The sequence below is a fragment of the Pseudopipra pipra genome, chromosome 2, assembly GCF_036250125.1.
Source record: "Pseudopipra pipra isolate bDixPip1 chromosome 2, bDixPip1.hap1, whole genome shotgun sequence".
Classification (NCBI taxonomy): Eukaryota; Metazoa; Chordata; class Aves; order Passeriformes; family Pipridae; genus Pseudopipra; species Pseudopipra pipra.
This window is the reverse complement of record NC_087550.1, coordinates 38,175,676-38,195,824: the sequence shown is the minus strand read 5'-3', so window position 1 is coordinate 38,195,824 and position 20,149 is coordinate 38,175,676. Positions and strand designations below refer to the sequence as shown.

Here is a 20,149-nt window from a genome sequence, read left to right as displayed (position 1 = left end):
TTTCTTTCCTTTCCTTTTCAGTGGCCTGAATATCCCTGAATCCAATGGTCTGAAAATCCCTGAACCCAATGGTCTGAAAGGGCACAGCAGCAGACAAAGCAACTTAAACTCTGCATTAATGAAGTTCTGTTAAATTAAACTTACTAAAAGTTAACTCTAAAGAAAAATGTACATAATGTTCCTTCTGCAGCACAGATCTGCAATCCTACAGGAGTTTCTACACCTATGCAGAACCTCTGTAAAATCAAAGCAGCATGATGGAGGTACAAAGTTACCCCTAAAAAGGTTACAGCCTCCTCAATAGCCTTGGGTGCTGGTTTCCTATCAAAATTAAACAGCTTACCCTATATTTAGCATTCCCTACAAGAACCAAAGAAATCGGAGACGAAAAAAAACAACAAAAACCCCACAGCTAAAAAGGCAGTAATGTCTTTATTACAGAACTAAACAAAAAGCTATTACTGCATCATTGTGACAGAAAGCTGAGGAGGTGTGTACATGCTGAGGAAGATCATTGTAGAGTTAATACCACTGTGGCTACTAAGTGAAAATGAGACAATGAAAAAAGTTTAAAAAGACACGTTAACCACAAAAATAAGATCTCAGATGACAAGAAATAAAAATCACACCTAATAAGAGATCAGAAGTAAAATTCCAAAGTCTAGTAGTATGAAGTCTGTTAATACATAATTCATTAGTTCTCTTGTTTTTTGCTGAACCACTCTCCTTACAGTATGCAAATACCAATTTTAGATATCCTGCTGTGAGGAGTCAGACCAGTAAACAAATCATTACATTACATGGCACCCTGAAATTGTGATCACTATTGCATCATGGATACATACCTCAAAAGGACGTGGTGGAGGGGGTGGCAGGCTTGCAACTTTGGCTGCTCTTTGCCTTTCCACTTCCAGAGCATGTTTACGTGCATCTGTTCGTCTTCAGGGAAAAAAACCAAACATCCCAGCAAAACAAAACAAACAAAAAAAAAAAAAAGAAGCAAAATTATTCAAGTATTCAAGCAACAGTGAGAGCACTGTACAAAATAAAAAGCAAACCTAAAACCAAACAGATTTCAATATACCTGTACTGAATGTTTGAGACATAAGGAAAAGCACACCGAAAAGTCAAGAGAACTTATGCTGGAAGGCACCACTAAAAATTAATTTCAAGTAATGCAAAAATGTTAATACACGCAACCTTCTAAAGAACAGTGCAAAATCCCTGTTTTCCACTTCTGCAGGAAGCACCCATGTCACTTCACCAGATTTTAACTGCTCAAATGTAGACAAAATTAACTATTTAATCAACAGGTCTCAGATCGACTCAAGCACAACTATCCCCAAGAGGACAGAGATAATTTTTCATGCCAGCTCAATTTTGGTCCAATCTGCTTAATAAAAAAAATCCTAACAAGGAAGACCATGACTAATGCAATAGTTCTTTTTCTTCAAGTGGGTAATTCTTCATCAGAAACTGGCCTAAGAACATTTCACTTCATGTCACTGAACAGCTGTCAGCCAACAAGCTTGACTGAAAATAGCAACACAGGGATGAAAGCTCCCCCACTCATGGAGAGTCTATAAGGCCAGCTTGTATACCAGACATTTTTGTCTTGGTTTTATAGCTACAGTCCTTATCAAAATCCATAAGCATTGTCCATGACCATTAATTCTCTAACCCATAAAATTTCAAGTATGAAAAAGCTCCAAGCATCAAAATTTTTGCCTTTCACCTTGTAACACTTGTAAGGGGGTTACTTTTGAATTAGATGATCAATGGAGCATAGAGGCGTGAGAACGAAATCATATTAAGATGTGAAACCAGCTAGAGTATGGTACAATGTAACTTATGGCAGAAGCTAATTGTAAGGTCCATTGTGCTTTTTAGCAAGTCAGCTTGATATCCCCTATTATCAAAGCTGAGTTCTTCCTTGGTTTTGCTACATATTGCAAGATAGATACATCTACCCTTGAAACACAATGGTAGAGGTCATACCTAGGGGTGAGAAAGATGATGATGGGAGGAAGGTTATGTGGGCAGGGGTCGCTCGCCCCTTGCCCTACAAGCAGGGCATGCGCAGACTGTTGCCATGAGGTCATGATTAGGCGGTGTTTGGCTGCCATTCAGGCATCACCTTATACTGCGTACTGGCCCTACGTAGTGTAATGGGGAACTGATAAAAATGGGGTGTCGGGACTGCTGAGTCGAGCGATACTCATCCTACCACCGAGACTGTGTTGCTCCGCGGGGACGCCCGCTAAGCATGGGTACTGACCAGCTGCTGCAGATCCTGACAGCCCTGGCCTGTCTGTGTGGGTAAGCACAGGTTATTGATAGGAAGCAACTGAGAGAACAAACTTTTTAATATCCTTTTAGTGTTCCTTTAACTCCCCTTTTATGTTTATAGTATTTTTCCTTTAGTCTCCCTTTTTACTAACCAATATCGTGTTATCCATAATATTGTGTCAAGATCCTTTTTTGGTATCCCTTTTCACTAGTTAATACTGTATGAAATGCTGTTCGTAGTATTTGTTTTAATGCCACCCGATAACATAGTTAGTTTGTATCCTTTTTAGTTTTTAATTCCTCTTGCTAAGTTTATTGCTATTATTATTATTCTCACTGCAATAAAAGATATTTTGTGTGCTTGAGTATTTTTTGGCACTTGTCTTTATTCCGGACATGTATCCGAACGTACTGCTACAACACTGTAAAACGCATTCTTAATAAAACTAAGCAACTATTGCATACCGGGCTTGCTCATGAAGAACTTTTTCTTTCTGGTACTTCTGCTCTTTCAGAGCTTTTCTATGTCTTGTCTCTGCTCTTTGTTTCCTTTCTTCTGCTTGCTTTGCCAGAGCTTCTAAGTCAGGTTCCTTAACAATAAAATATTGTAAGCACTTAATACAAGATTTTACTCACTTCTCATACTGTCAGTGTGATATTTCAAATTACGTATTGCTGGTAAGAAGCATAAGCTAGAAATGACTTTCTAACTGTATTAGGGTAAAAATAATAACTTTTCTTTTCCTGCCATCTTTATTCTCTTCCTCTCTACTACCAACAGCAGCAAACCTGCCACATTCCTCAGCCAATTTAACCAAATATTGATGTAGAAACCTTAGCTTCTCTCTGCATCAGTTTGATAAAGAGGATAATATATAGTTACATACGTACACAGCTAAGCAAATGCGGACTCTGTAGAAAAAGTGTGTTACTACCTTTCAGTCATTAACTGCAACAGTCATGTATCAACAGAAACATTTCTTTATCATTAGTTCTCTGTTTTTATGACACTGCTTCCACAGTCTTTCAGAAACTCACCCATCCTAGCATTGGAAAGGACTTTACAAAGAAGTTGATTTAAAGACACAGATATGGAAAGGCATAATGCTATTTTACTTGTGTTAAAGATCCTGACCAATTCAGGAAGTAAGCTACTTTGCAAAATTCATGTAAGAAATCCGTGGGACCACTGGCTGATTTCTATAAACCCAGTTCAGAGTCAAATCTATACAAAATTTCTACCCAACAGCCACAATGATCTCTCAAACAGAGCCTACACAAGTTACAGGATTTTAAAGAAAGTGAAACCAGTTTATAGGTGCAGAATAAAAAGTGACATCATTTTGCAGTCTAGTCAAAGACCTCTGAAGCTCTTACCAAGGCTTTCCATGTCACTTGAGCATTGAAGGGAAAAAAATGTTAAGTGTATTATCTTAACCATAGACAAGATATAGGTTAGAGAAAAAGCTAGTATATTACTGCCATAATTGAGACAAGGAGTCACCATATGCAATTTAGTCAAGCACAAACATACACTATAATATATGTATACAACCTAATGCAAAAAAAAATAACCTTTAAAGTCTGCATAGCAAAAGCCTTAGCAGATAGGCCTGTAGAGCAGTCTTGTGAAAAGGCATCTGCAAAAAACTACGTAACCATTTCTAAAAAGTTTCCATTCTTAAAAAAGTTGTCTGTTTAGGTATTAGGATTCTAAAACTAAGACTATTAAAAAAACAAAACTAAACAGCAATCTTGAGATTTTAAGAACATAAAAAACTCCTCTGACAACATGTGCTGGTTTTGGCAGAGGTATGGGGCTGCGTTTTGGATTTGTTATGAATATAGGGTTGATAACAGTGATGTTTTTGTCATTGCTGAGCAGTGCTTGCACAGAGCCAAGACCTTTTCTGCTTTTTGTAGTGCCACACTGGCAAGGAATTTGGGAAGAAACACAGCTGGGACAGGTTGACACAAACAGACAAAAGGGATATTCCACACTACAGGACATCACTTCAGTATATAAAGTTCGGGGAAGGAGAAGGAAGATGAGAGTTGGAGTGATGGTGTTTGTCTTCCCAAGTCACTGTTACATGTAATGGGGCCCTGCTCTCCTGGAGGTGGCTGAACACCTGCCTGCCCATGGGAAGCAGTGAATTTCTTGTTTTGTTTTACTTTGCCCGCATGCACAGCTTTTGCTTTCCCAGTTAAACTGTCTTTATCTCAACCTGCAAGTTTTCGACCTTTTTCCCCTTCCAGTTCTCTCCTGTGCCCCACTGGTGGGGAGTGAGCTATGTGATGCTTGGTTACTGACTGGGGTTAAACAATAACACAATAATTTAATACTGTATTTACTTACATTCTCCTTGGCCTGTCGGTGACCCTCACCAATTGCTCTTAAGTTTGATAAATACAGTTCTTCCAGGGCTTTCATCTTTTGATCCTGTGCTTTCTGCCATTGAGCTCTCAGTGCCTCCTCTAACTGATGCAATTGTTCTTCTCTCCTTTGCTTTACCTTCTGCCTTATCTGCAAGGCAATATACTTCTGCTGCTCTCTAACCTGTAGAAATAGCATTTATGTTTTGTTAGCAACTCAAAAAACCCCCAATACTTTTTGCAGCAAGACTTTCCACAACATAAGTCCACCCTCCTTCCAGTTTTCCATCTCATCTACTATTCCATTAACCATCTGGCCAGAAAATACTTTACTGACACGTTTTAGTGGTGGACTTGGCAGTGCTGGGTTAATGGTTGGCTTGATGATCTAGAAGGTCTTTCCCAACCTAAGCAATTCCATGATTCTACAATACTATTACCCTGAAATTTAGCATACATTAAATTATTTTTCAGTTGATTTTTTCTAAATTATTTGTTATAGCATCACATGAAATACAAACCATGGAAAAATACAGACATACTTGTTGTAGCCTCAGTTTTCTTCTTCTTTCATATTCTTCTTTCAGAAGCATGGCTTCTTCATTAGGACTATGCCTCAATTTCCCAGCTGTTGTAACTTTCCTCTTCATCTTTGGATATCGTGAATAATCAACTTCTATGAGAACAACACAAAGAAAAACAGAAATTGTGCATAAATTACATAGGTAAACCAGCTATAAAAAACAGGCATTGCCATCACGTTGCCAAATCTATCGTGGTATCTAAGTGTGTGAGCTACAACTGTTCACATCTGTTCCAACTCACAGTTGGACTTGATGATCTTGGAGGTCTTTTCCAACTTCAACAATTCTATGATTCTAATTATAATCAACAACACTGGCACTGCCTTTGTCACAGTCACAAAAGGTACTGTTTCTGAGCTATTCTGAGCTATGTACCAAACTCTGCAATAGTATCACATTCTACTTTGTGGACCAGCCATGCACATTTGCAAAGTGAACAGAGAACACCATATCCATTCCTGGGAAGATTTAAAAAACAAACCCACAAACTACTGAAAAGCACACCACACAGTAAAGCAGACTGGTCACCTAGGTGATTTGTATTGAAATATTCTCATAGCCCTTGTACAGAGCTTGTTAATGTTTTTGGCTGCAGTCCAAGGTTTTCTGCTTTGAAGACTGTGAAACTCTAACAGTTTGCATGCCAGGCATTTCACTGGAAAGCTGAAATTGCTTACTGACAATTTTTTTATTCAAGCTGTCTTACACAGTCATTTCAAATTCTGTTTCCCTGTAGATTTCACTGTGAAATCAGAATCTGCTGGTTCTATGGATTGCTTCCCATTTTCCCTGCTATTATAATTTTCATCTGCACAAAAATAAAAAAAAAAGGACTTCTTCATCTGATATGCAGCCTACTCCAAAATTTCACACCCCCTCCCCAATACTTTATTGTATCTTTAAATATTTATAACCCTGAAAATACTCTCACAAAACAAATCAAAGACTTTTGAAAGTCTTTGGTTGTGACAATGACTTTCAAAAGCCACTGTTTAATTCTAAAAAACCAGAAGGTTTTTACTAATGAACAATTCACACCGCTCTAACGATTTAACCAACGTGTGACACCTGAAAAGATTTATTTTCAGTATCATGTATCATATTGTATCTATGTCTAAATACACTAAGATAAGTATATATATTTAGATATACACAAAGATAAGTATATATACTTAGTATATTTAGACATAGATACAATATCACAGATAAAAGAGCAAAACTCTAAAGAAATCAGGTGAGGTGTAAAGCCGAAGTAATTATCCATAAGATACTCTCGGTACAAGGTTATTAAAGCAATGAATCCCAAGCTTGTTACAGCATCAACAGGGACAGAAGTACCACGGCTCCTGCCAGCCCCCCCTTACTCAGCGCCTGAGCCACAAAGCACAAGTTTATCAATTTAACTAAGGAGCAAGCTAGATTCTCACACACACACTCCCAAAGAGAGGAAAAACGTAGAGGATGACCAACACAAAGCCGAGATCTAAAACCGAAAGGACAAGAGCCAAAGCAGAGCGCAAACGCCGCGCTCGCCCCGGCTCAGCCGCAGTACAACGCGGGGGACTGAGCATGCGAGAGGCTCGGAGCCTGCTCGGTCACTGGGAGCCTCCGCCGGGGCCGCAGCTGGGTCCACCAGAGCTGAGGGGGCACAGTGCGAAAGGAGGAGAAAGGAGAGCGGCCGCGAGAAGGCGGGAGCGGGCGAGGAGAGTGAGGGAGGGAGCGGAGCCGCGCGCACGTACCCGCCGCCGCCTGGGCCCTCCCGGCCGCCGTGGCGCCAACGGCCGCCGCTCCCGCCGCGTGACCCCGAGCCCGCCGCCAGGAGTAAAGGGCGCATGCGCACCTGCCCGCCCCGCCCGCCCCCAGCCACCCGAGCCCCGCCCCCTCCCCCCGTGGCCAATGGGGTCTCGTGGCGGCGGTGGGGCCGCGCGCGCCGAATATAAAATGGGCGTTATGGGCGAGGGAGGCACTTAACCCTTGTCTCCTCCCGCTGGTGCAGTTTGTTTCCTGTCAGCCCCTTCCCGGGACAGATCTAAGTCAGGGCAATGCCTCGCTCCCGTAATCGTGTAATCTCAATACGTACGTGAAAGGAATACGTACGTGAAAGGGTTAGTCACCCCGGCTGTCTCACAGCAGTGCACCAGCAGCCCGCAGTCGGAGTTTCCAAGTGTTCGCATGGGAGGGGCACTGGCTACGCTTGAAGTGCTGAGGGAGCATAATAATACTGAATCCTGCTAATTCTACCTCACTGATGTTACCTCCGTGTAGCTTCCCTGTTCAGCAGTTTTTCGATGCATTGCATCAGTAGAAGGAGTATCATGGATTTGTAGAATGGTTTGGGTTGGAAGTGGACCTTGAAGATCACCTGGTTCCGACCCTGTTTAGGTCATGGCAGTGCCCCTGGACTTGCAGTGCTGCTCTGCCCATCTTCTAGGCTTGCATATGACTTCTACAATCAGCAGATCTTTGCTGCTGTGTCAACCTTGTAACTAGTGCTGATATTTCCATTATAAACCTAACTTTAACTAAGTCTGCTCCCTGTAAGTATGACGCAATACTTGCTTGCTTTTGTGCTTACTTCTTTGTTTTGGAGAGGGACTTTTTACAAGAGCATATAGTGACAGGACAAGCGGGAATGGATTCAAACTGAGAGAGAGTAGGTTTAGATCAGATAATAATAGGAGGAAGTTCTTTGCTGTGAGAGTGGTGAGGCACTGGAACAGACTGCCCAGAGAAGTTGTGGATGCCCCATCCCTGGAAGTGTTCAAGGCCAAGTTGGATGGGGCTTTGAGCAACCTAGTCTAGTGGGAGGTGTCCCTGCCTGTGGCAGGGTGCTTGGAACTAGACAGTCTTTAAGGCCCTTTCCAGCCCAAACTATTCTATGATTCTATGAATCTATGATTCTTCCTCACGTTTTACTTTTCTTGCTAGAAGAGACCATTTATCATACGTGTGAGACTTGCAGCAGTTGGGATTTGAAAGTGGAGTTGTGTGATATCCTCAATTTATGAAGAATGTGAATGTTATTCACATTGAGAGAAATAATTCTGCCACACATATAGATGAAGCATGAGAGGCTGTGCTAGACTGTTTCTTTGCATAGAGCACCTTCCCAGGCTCTGAGCTGCTGCTGCAAAAATAGAAGAAATGCTTTTAATCATAACCAGGCACAAAGGAGAAAATTGGTTGTCTCATGCTGAAACTTGAGTGCAAAATGTAGCTACTTTCTATGGCAGTTTCTTATAGAAAAAGGAAAAAACAAATTTTGTATTAGGAGCTAACTCTCCTAGTAACCTACTTAATTGTGCCCTGCAGGATTGAAACCAGTAGGCTGAGATTACTTGGTAAAACTTAGTGGTTTGGTGCATGCAGATGCATGGCCACACAGGAAATAGGCTAAAAAAATACAGAATTATAAAAGAAAAGACATGAGCATGGGAAGAAGAGGTAACACAGCAGCTTTATGTGCTTTCTTCCCCACCTGTTGCATTTCACTGCTAAACTGCCTTCTTGTTCACAGACTTTTACTTTCTGACAAGTGCTTGCAACTTGCTGCAACCTCCTGACTGTAATAGCTGATACCAAGTTAATACCTGATTAGACACTCAGATGTTTCACAGTATGCATATTGAATAAATTAAACTTGAGAAGTGCACTTTCAAATTGTTTTTCAGTCTCCTTATTGGATTTTTTTGTCCTTCAGCATTTTCATTATGGCAGCGCTTTCCACAATAACATCTCTTCTAAATAGCTTTATCCTGCAGGTCAACGGATGATAAAAAAAATTGAAGATAGTCTATTAAGGGAGTAATTGAGATTATGGATTTTAGAATCCTCTACTTATAAAATGTGAAAGAGGTCAAATATGTGCTCCTTAATTATACTATTGGATAAAAGGGATATTATGAAACCTACATGTGCTGGGTAAGAATTTTGTTTCAAGGGTGTTTTCTGTCATTGTCTTGCAGAATTATTTCTGCTACCACTTAATTTACATACGTATATTGAAAACCAGTGATTTTAATGCTGTAATATTTTCTACTTTTTACTACACTCATTTGAATTACAGTATTACAGGCCTGCATTAATTCCTTCTCCTTGTGAAGTAGACGGTGTTCCTTTTATAAAAGGTGAATAGTGATGCAGCAGTATCAGTGCATCTAGTCAGGCATATATAAAACTGGAGGTACTGGCTCCCCTGAGCTTCATTACTGGTCACATTTCTCCTGAGGAAAAAGAATTATACTTGCAGCAGTTATCTACACAGTCCCAAGATAGCTGGTGGAAAATTTGAATTTCTTTTCAGGAACAGAATGCTTTCCATACATAAAAAATGTCTCACAGAGTGAATCTATGTGAATACACAGATTTGGAAGAAATCATTTCAGTTTCATGCATTTGAAGTTGAAGAGGGGTCGTATGACTGTGAAGCCTGCTGCTGAATTGGCCTGCAGTGTGCAGCCAGGAGCTCAAATCACAGTACAGGCCTTGTGCTATTCCAGAAAGCAGCTTTTTAGAGCAGTCCTGTCTGTACTTCCCTATCACAGGATGTTTATTCCATCAGCACATGAACCATTGCAAGAGATTTTGGCACAGGAGCGTTGCCTTGGTGTGCTCTGTGGGACCGTTTAGTCTGAATATGAGATTAGTGAGGCCAGAGTTGCTTTTGTGTGGCCTGAGAGAAAAGATTTCCTGTCTCATGGGCAGGTCTAGCATATGCAACCTGTACCTCCTACTGCCACATAGAAGCACTTGCTCCTTTCTTCATTAGAAATTCTTCACTGTCCACTCCTGTCTCTCACTTGTACAAGGGAAGGATGACCTTGTAGGCTTTTCTGCATCTTCAGCAGGGAGGCACTGGTTTTATAGGTTTTCTGAGGTCTAGTAATGGAACAGTACAAACACCTGACAGCTCACCCTTGTGCAGGACTTGGCACCCTGCATGAATTAAGTATTCTCCTTGAAAACCCCTGAAGGAAGAGCTTTAGAGAAAGTGTCATATTCAGACACTAAACCCCCCACCCTGAGTTCTCTAACACCTCATTAGACAGTACTGCAGTTTTCTGCTTCTTGTCTCCTTCTTGCTCGTAACTGAAGTATCAGAATGAAATGAGAACTTCTCTCAGTTTGAATTGGCCTTTCTCTGCGTTCAGTATTCCTCAGTGTCACACACCACACTGTCATATAGTTTTAAATGTTTCCCTGTGGTTCATTTTGTTTTGATCTGTGATTACTTTTCCCATGCTGTTCTCTCTTTTTTAGTACCTGACACCTGATGTCTAGTTATCATGACTGCCAGGAACTAACAGGATGTGGTTTTACAATTGTTTGTGATCCTCCAGCTTATACATTTTCAAAACTGCAAAGTGCTTTTGTTAAAGAGTTTGCATTAAGTGCATTTATGTGTAAGCTTTGCAAAAATAGATGGAGTTTCCTAAGAAGGAAAAAGGGTTAATCTTTCTCTTTGAGACTGACTAATCTACTATGGTCAGCCTGTGCAAGCACAGCCTGTAATAGCCTCTGCCTGAGACTGATTTGGAGATAAATTTTCTTGACAGATATGGAAGGCTAGCTTTTGTTATTATACTCTGTGTCATGTAATAAAAAGCTGCTAAGCTACGCTTTCCAGTACCAAAGCAACTATATTCAGAGCTGTGCCTGTATAAATTCTCAACGTGCAGATTCTATTAATAAAAAAAGATGTTATAGCTAAAAAAAAAAAGGAAGTAAAATATGAAGCATAAAAATATAGCTGGAAAAAGGATAATTATGTGTAATTAAATTTAATACAACGGACATCCTAAAATTATTGTCCTGGAAAGACAAAGAAAAAGCTGTAAATTCAGATATGGTTTTAGATATAAATGGTGTTGTCTTACAGAAAAAAAACATGCTGTCCTATGACATTGGTGCAGAAGTTCTTATTAGGGAACAAACAGCAACCTTAAGCAATGCCCATTCTCTGTCACGAATGCTCCTGGGACTTCTCCCAGCATCCTTAGCCCAGCTTAATGGTTTGGGTCTCTGGAAAACAACCAGCCTTGAGGTGGTAAGAGCAGCAACAAGTGATTAAGAACTTATTATTCATGCATGAACCATGGTGCTGCCTAAGGTCATTTTGATTGGGCTCCCAAAGTCTCAAAAAAATGAACTCTCCCGAAGCTTGAAGCCAACAGAACTGAGCTGGATTCAGGTTTTTACAGACAAAAAGGAGCGTTATGTAGCTGTTGTATGTCCTCAGAACTGGTCTGCCTAATTACTCAGTGATGCCAGTGTATCTAGAATTCTACAACACAAACTTGGTGTGTGCACATTAATTTGGTAAAATTTGAAGCCATTTGAATGCTTTCAGCCTTCTAAAATATATGGGAACCACACATAGAATTTTCTCCAATTGCTAAAAGATATGCATAGTAACTATGTGCACTAATAGGCCAATTATGCTCAGTCCAGTGAGTTTACAGCTGGGCTTTGCCAGCTTTTCTCAACTACTGTGCCATATCTTGTTTGGCTAACCTTCCTGTGTTTTTTCTTGTAATAACTACTTTTATTCAATTTCAGAAACTATATTGAACATTCCTTTCTTTATTGCAGGTAGTTTCAAGCAGAAAATAGATCAGTGCTGCATTTTCTGTCATTTCCTTTAAATAGCAGATTCTACTCCAGCAAGATCTCTTAATGGCTTCAAATGGCTTCAAATTTTACCTTGTAGAAAAAGGCCTCCTTATGCGATTAAAAATGCTTTTTTTAGTTAAGTCCTGTATTAGTAGTAAGCATTGTATTTTCAGCATGTAGTACAGACAAAAGGAGAAAACTAATTTCTTTTTAATTTTAAAATGATTACTTTTTCTCCAGTATGATTTGGCTTGTTTTGTATTGTTTGCCTCCTCCATTTGATGGCTTATATTTATTATGTTTAATACAAGAGGCACTGAAGTTTTCACAGGTTTCAGTTTTTCTGAGATGTGCATCCAAATACCATGCCATAAGCAATAAAATTAATGCAAAAACATCTTGAAGAATAGCTTAAGGCTTTAAGTCTATAGGTCTCCAAAGAAGAGGTTTAAGGTTCTGGATGAAATCATAAAGAAGTAAATGTTCAGGTCCTGACAACTTAATGAACAGTTCAGTCACAGAATCTCAGAATCCTTTTTGCTTCCCTAATAATCATTTATATATAAAGCAACTAAAAATGTATCTTAGATGCTCCCTTTCCTCAATGCTGGCTTCTGCTATCTTTCTGACAACTGACCTCCACAGTGGGTGACATACAGGATAAGATACAGGATGTGGGTCTCTTCTTGGGAAAATACATGCCATTATTCTTGGATAACTGTTATAATATCTTAATATAGTTTATGGAATACCAGCAAAAATGTTCACAGTGTAAAAGAGTGGATCCTGGTTTGATCAAGACCTTCACAGTCTAAATCAAAGAGACTATATGATCAGACAGATCATATGATATACCAGATTACAATTATACTGCAAATTAACTTTGATGTTTTCTTTAGTAGAAAGAAACTGATTATACAGATGAAGTCATTAAAAGGCTTTATGGATGAAATATGTTTCAAAGAGAACCTTACAAAAGGAATGGGGGGGTGAAGAAAGATTTACAAGGAGTGAGAATGAATTTGCATCAAGAGGAGAAACTCAGAAAAGCTTTAGAGTGAACAAGTGAGTTTAGAAGAAATCAGTGAGCATGAAGCAGTGATATACTGGTTCTTATTGCTCCCATTTTATCCTTTTAACAGAAACCAATCTCTCTAAAGACATGGAGGCATTTTCTGTCATGATTTTGCTAACTATTATAGAAACCAAGGAGGAATGAAAGAACAAAGGGTCTTTAGTGATTGCAAAGAGGTAAACTTAGAGTCAAGTCTGAGCAAAACAAATGTGGAAAGGAAGATACTGATGACTTAGATGCTAGCTTGGTAAACTGGAGTCTTGCCTTTGGTTTTCTAAAAGATCATAGATTTTAGTCCCTTTGATATTGGCTTAGTCTCTTTGGGCTTGATCTGATAAATTGGGCTTAGTCCCAGAATCCTGCTCCTGAACAGCCTCACTAAGCTACTGAAGTCTAGAAGTTGTTAAAATTTTTTAATCCCAAAGATCCCTAAGCTTTTATATTTGCTGATCTTTACATGCTCAAACTCTTCTAATGTTGACAGGACTGAAATGGTTCAGAATCTAAACCTGAACAAGATTCAGGAATTACTTTTTTTTTAATACATGTCTACATTTAGCGTACTCAAAGTACATGCAACACAGCAACTGCACAGAGTTCTGTATAAAACATGTTACTGTTTTCTTCTGTGATTGGAGAGAAGAGGCAGTTGGAGATCAAGTCTCCAGTTTTTCACGCAGCCTTTTTAGCGTGGGTTGCTATATTTAGTAGAGATTTGAGGCTAAAGAAATATTTTCTGAAAATCATATCCCTCCAGATCTGAGAGGTGGAATTTAAAATATACTTCTTTTCTCAGTATTTCCTATAAGCTAATGCTAGGTAGCTGCAACTTTGACTTTATGTGATTCCCTTATGGTATGCTCACATCTTCAGATCATACCTTGAGGTTCCAGTAAAGCCTAAGTGATGTATGTATTAGTATAAGCCTACGTCAGCCTTAAAATTGGAGATATCTCTTGAATCTAACCCTTTGTTTCAGATAATAAAGTAATACTGAAGTCAGTAAAGAGGACAGCAGCAGTAGTAGAGGAAGACACAGACAGCAGTATCATTTGCCCCAGTAATGTCCTTGGTAGAGCAAAACCACTTTTTTCCCACTGGTGCAATAAAATTGCCTCAATCTGCTTCCTTGGGTGATCAATGCTCATCTGGAATTTTATCACTGTCCTTTTTAGAGGATAATTTAATTGTTTTATATTTATAGAGGCAAGGTAATAACCTTAGATTTACATAGAGCTAATTTCTTTCTTTGTGAGTGGGTTCTGCAGGATGTGAGCAATTAAGTTTCTGTGGGAGGATACAGGAAACATGATTAATGGATCAAAGAGTCACCATCTAAGGAAAATGGGTATAATACCAGGGGAGATAATACTCTGTTTCATAATAGTTATGCAAATATGCCAAATGTTGGAGAATTCAATTAATATTTGGCAAATGAATTCTCTGTGATGCAGAGTAAACACATACTGGGGAAACAATAAAGCTCTATTGCAGATTATCTGTTAACTTTCTCTCAAACAGGGTGGATTGGCTGGTCAGGCACCTTATTCCACTGCAGATGGCAAAGAACAAATAGGCACGAATCAGTGCCAGACAGTGATATTCTTTGGATGGAAAAGATTGAGCAAGGTTAAATTCTATGCACACAAGGCCAATCTGCGCTTGTCAGTATTTGTAGGTATACTACTCAGCCCTCTGCTGAAAGTTAAATTTTATTCCATGTAAATGAACACTGGTTTAAGAATGAAGGAGATAGAATCAGACAATTTTTATGTTCTTGATTTTCTTATCTGTAAAAGCAACACTAGTAGAAAAAACAATAATCAAGTAAAACCAAAATGTCTGAGCTACTAGAAGATACTGGTCTGGGACCCAAAAAATCTGAGTCTCTGTTACATAAGTACAAAATGAGGTTAATACTAATAATATATAAAGGCAATGAATTCTTCAGGTACTCTAGTAATGGGAGATGCACAAATATCTAGATTTACTGAAAAGTTAAATTTCCTGCTTGTTTGCTAGCTTCTATACTGGATATGGTATTTTAATCTCTATTCTAAAATACTCGGTTCCCTCACTAGAGATTTAATATGAGGTTTTGTTTTGAGAAATCCTGATCCAGCAAAGAAGGCATTTGGGAAGTATATTGAATAATACTGTCCACATCTGACCATACAGACTGGGCACTGAGCTAATGAAATATAAGAGTTACAGAGCTGAAGTTGTAGTATGAAACTCAAGTTTATCCTTTAGCTGCAACTGCGCTATATCTGGGTGTCGTACCTTTATGCACATCCAGAGCCCTTAAGTCATGAGTTCCTTGGGTGGTCTAGGAGCTCCCCAGGTAGTCACCTGCATCAAGCATTTAGATTAATTTGAAACAATGGTCCAACTTGAGATAAGGTAATTAATTGACTGAACTTTCAGCCACCTTCACAGTTAAAATTTTGACTTTCACAGCAGCTCTCCAGGTCGGAATTTTGGACAGTTCTAGAGATTTTCCCAGACAGCTCCTGCTGTCCCTGTATCAATTTATATGCGTGTGTTCGTTAACATTCTGAGTGGAGAATCTGGTCAAGAGACACCCTTACATGGTTCTTGCTGCAGAACTGACCAACCTTTACACAGACAATTGTAAATTGGCAGTAGAAACTCTACCTACAGATATAAAAACAGTCACATAGGACCTTTGTAGATACTTATGACAGTTAGCAGATCTCTTGTATGGAGTTTAACATAACGTGTAGAAATGGATCATATACATGCTGGAATAGTCACATAGCATCACAGGACAGTCAGATCATCTGAGAACTGAACAAAACAGTGGTTTAATAAGCTGGATTGCATGATCCAGTCACGAAGCTCTTGTAAAGACTCCTTACAATGGCAACTCATGTTGTCATCTTGACAACAACCAACTATCCCATTTGAGAGATCTACTTCACCGTGCGTTACCCTGTGCCAAGACCTCAAGTAGCCATTTCCTTCAATCCAACCCTCTGAGTGTCTGTGCAAAACAAATCCCGGACTGTTAGGATATCTCATGCCTTGCAGTTCAGAGGAATTCTGGGGACATCCCTTCAGTGCCTAGAGACAAGAAGTTGGGAAGAACATAAGAAATTAATCTTCAAAATCCTGTGTTCCTCAGAAAACCTACTCTTGGAGATGGCATGCCCCTACTTGACTTGGAAGCTCTCTCGATGCTTCAAATGAGACTTCTGTTTATTGCTCTTCTCTGTGAAAGTAGGTGCCTACTCTGTGAAAACAAAGCCCACCATGATGCAAACAGAAATGACTAGGTGAACTATAAACTTAAATATATATCACACAAGGACTGTATTTTTTTTCAGTGTAACACATGACAGCCAATTGCCCCATTTAAAAGTGATGCCTCTATTGCTTCTTCAGTGCTGTTGCTTAGCGGTCAAAGCAGTTGCCCAGGGCAGTGGAGATTTGGGGTGACCCTTAGCTTGCAAATGCCCTGTCTCAGGCTAGGAAGGTCTCTTAGGGTCACACCCTGTACCAACTGGGCTGCTGTGAATCTGGGAATGAGACTGAAAAGAAAGCAGACAGGGCGGTCCCAGAAAGAAAGGTGAGGGGATCTGGAAGTCAGGCAAAGACTGAATTCTCTGCCGTGCTCTGATCTATCATTGCATTTTACATTAGGCAATCATGAGATGAACATTTAAAGTTCATGAATGAGTAGGGACTCCAAGTTGAGTTTGTCCTTCAGCCATTACATTCACCTAGAAAGAATGAGCCTGCACAGTTAGGCCACTGCAGTGGGGGGAAGGCTCGGTACTGAATATTCTCAGCAGGAAGAAGCTCCAAGCTCCAGGCAAAGAGAACTGCTCAGACACCTGTTATCCTCAATATCTCATACCAGCCAGCCACTAAGCCCATTGTGTGGCATTCTGGGCTACTCCGGAAAGCGTCTAATTATTTTCTTTGAGAATATGGACCTTACATGCATAATTTCAGTTCCTTGAGTCACTCTACTGAGCCCAGACTTTGTGATGCATAAATAGGCACTCTGGATCTCATCCTCACATCATTTAAATGTGCATTTTCCCTTGGCTTTTGACTGTAGGGAAGGGTATGAGCCCAATTTTCTACTTGCAAGGCATATGTTCATTCATTTTGATTCACTACAGTAAAGTTACAAGATCTTAAGAATATTCTAATCTCTTCCACTGAGCCATCAGAGATAATAAATTTTAATAAACATTGATATTTTCCCTAAGTTTGTGATTTCTATTAACAAGCAATTTTGCTGTGATCTTTGAGTTATTGCCTCTAATAGATGATTTCCCTGTTGTCAGGGCTGATTCTATCTTAAAATGTATCAATTTTAGTTAAATGTGTTTTGGCAGACATCCACCACTGGAATCAGTGCTGAACACCACAGAGTATTTTCCTAATTGGACATAAAACTCATAGGTTCCTTTTTCATATGATTCTTTGCTATACAGTGTGTGCAATTAGATTTAATGAACTCATTTTCAGGACAAGTTGGCCAAACCAATGCTATTGCTAATTTATAGAGGCTATGGAAAAAGTTACTTAATTATTTTTTTCTTAAATTAAAATTTTATAGGAAATACTGTCTCTTCCTTTTAGCATGTGAATATACAAAAGCCTAATTTTGGAAATAAAATGTTTTCTCAGTGTATGATTTCCAGTGTGGTAATGTCTTTGTTTTTTTCTTGCAAATGTTTTGGCAAGAAAGGTAAGTCTAGCATATTCTCATGTTGTGTTGTTAAAACAAAGCTATGTAGCACGATGACTGAGGAACCAGTAGCAACATAGCTATCATAGCATGAATTGAACAAGCCAGCTTGAAATCCTGTGTAAATACTTGACAGCTGGTGCCTAAGCTACTCTAGCTACACTGCCAGTTCAAGAGTTCAGTGTAAAAACATTCTTGGTTTATACAGAACTGGTTTAGCAATGTTTTTCTCTTGAAAAATTATCTCACTGGACACAGTCACAGTGGCTAGGACAGAAGGAAGCTTTAACCATTACTGTCTGATTTCACCAGTCCTTGCAAGCTGAACAGAAACCTGAGCTGGTTCACAGTGGAAAGCTGTGTACTATAATTCAAAAGATCACAGCTGAGCCCCTGGAAAGATTAGAACACAAAAGGACTTCAATTAGCCTCCTCATCATTGCAGCACTAGTAGAGGGGATAACAAAGCAGGTTGGTAAGTTGATAGTTGAAGGTGGAATGCAAAAAGTCAGTGTTAACACACTGTTGAGAAGAGTGGCATCTGGAACAAAACAGGAAATCCAAACACTTGAGACAGTCATTCACAAGGAAGAGTTCTCTAACAAGCTGATACTATTTTATGTGGTATCTTTCTGTCTTCTACCTTTAATCTAATGTCAGTGGATAGATGATGGGAGCTGGTAGGCCAAGTTTCTCTTTCCAAATATGAGAGCAGTATTGGGAGCAGATCCATGGGATGGCTGCTGCTGGAAATGGGACCCCCCACTCCTGCCCTTTTCTTCTCTGCACTCAGCTGCATGGCTTCCTCACACCTCATTCACCAGCTGTTTTGTTTAGGCATGGCACCTGTCCTAGTGTGATCACTTTCCACATCTGCAAAATGGGAATAATGCACCCATTTTTGAAAAATGTATCAAGAATTACCAGCATGAACTTCAGAACAGGAGTGGAAATTATTGTTATTGCAGTTTTACATGCTTCTACTTGCTTTGTGACAGTGTCCCATGATCACTTCATAAATTGCTAATTCTGAGTTACTAAGAATTATAGTTATGTTCCTGCTGGCATTGGATAGACACATACCAAAGCTTTCATGCCTGGTATCCTTGCTACTTCTTACAAAGACATTTCTCATTTATATACATAAACAATGAGATAGAAACATGTTAAAAAAATTGCCTGAAAGCTGCAGATCACTTCAGGCAATAATTATTTATCTATCCATCGTTTTGTCTTAGTATATTTTATTCTCTCTCAGTCTATATGTAATGACAAATTACTTGGCAGAATCAAAACTGCTTATTTTAAACTTATAATGCTCTCTTTTGACCTGTACATAAGCAAAGCTGCACAGGGTAGGACATATGCACATGCTACGGTTGGTAACCTTTTGGTGTTAATTTATTTACATGCATCTGGTTGCTTTCCTAATAGAATAGAGCAGTCTTCCCTCACTAATGAAAGTGATAATGGGAAAGTTGTTTGAGATGTTATAATGAAAGCCAATATATCATGATGTGTCTTTAGCAGAGTGGGTTAAGCATGAGTACCTTGTGCGCTGTTTCTTTCACCTGTACAGTACAAATTTTGCAGTAAAAATTAATTAGCATTTTACAGAGTCAACATTAACTAAATATCCTTGACATATTCCCCAAGAGAGGATAATGTCATTAACCTCTTTTACAGATGAGGAAGCAACACTGGATTAGTATTGTAACTCCATTGACTTCTGTGGAGTTTTTCCAGAATTACACTGGTAGAAATAAGACTAAGTCCTCAAAAGAATAAGTCATTTGCTCACAGTTATCTAGTCACAAAGCTGCACACTCAGGATGAGAAACTGAAGATACCCATGTTTCCTTTGCTATTATAATAAGACTTTCTACTGAAACAGCATCTATAAACCTTTATCTAGGATGTTTAAAAAACCCTCACACCACCACAGAATCTTACATTTTTCTCCTACTTGTGTCGAGAAATAATTCTTGTGTCTACAAAGGTCTGCATCCTATGGAAATAAATTAACAACAATAAATTTTTTTTTATTAACGCCTACTTGTCCAAAAGTGTGGTTTTTTCTGGTAAATTTAACATCAGAAAACAATAATGGGCTTCCAAAGGCTACCAATGAGCAAAGAAGGTAAGTTAAAAGTCTTTTATATGCAAATACTTAATTATATTTGGGAGGCATTCTTAGTTTTTCTTTCTCTCCTCTTTTCCTTTTTTTTTTAATTGAAAGCAAAAGAACAATGGGATATCAGTTACTTTGATTTACATATTGTTGCCTTAGAGTTTTTTGATTTTTTAAATTTCTATAAACTTTAGAAGTAGTTACGTAGTGAATGTAGATTTTAAATGTAGCTGTAGTGTGTTTCTCATGATGTTATATCTCCTATCAGTATTTTCCAGTAGAAGTAACGGCAGTAGCCTTATGGTTGTACATATCAAACCCCCCTCCCATATCAATTCCATTAAGTCCGTTAG

At 39.1% G+C, this 20,149-nt stretch overlaps 1 protein-coding gene across 8 annotated transcripts in view; it reads right to left on the bottom strand.

Moving 5' to 3' along the window:
* The window catches only part of CEP295 (centrosomal protein 295), a 42,206-nt gene extending 35,141 nt beyond the window's left edge, over positions 1-7,065 (bottom strand). For 6 of the 8 annotated variants that reach the window (XR_010428228.1, XM_064645052.1, XM_064645054.1 and 3 more), the window contains exons 1-5: positions 6,989-7,065; positions 5,208-5,341; positions 4,649-4,849; positions 2,755-2,879; positions 846-939 (exon numbers count right to left, since the gene is read on the bottom strand). Coding sequence is in view for 6 of the 8 variants with exons in the window: in XM_064645052.1 (XP_064501122.1) it covers positions 846-939; positions 2,755-2,879; positions 4,649-4,849; positions 5,208-5,315 (528 nt within the window). In the remaining 2 variants the exon portion in view is untranslated. Of the gene's footprint in view, positions 1-845; positions 940-2,754; positions 2,880-4,648; positions 4,850-5,207; positions 5,342-6,719; positions 6,951-6,988 lie in introns of those variants that run through there. The other 2 variants (XM_064645053.1, XM_064645058.1) reach the window with 2 other exon arrangements.
* Positions 7,066-20,149: the final 13,084 nt, after the last annotated feature.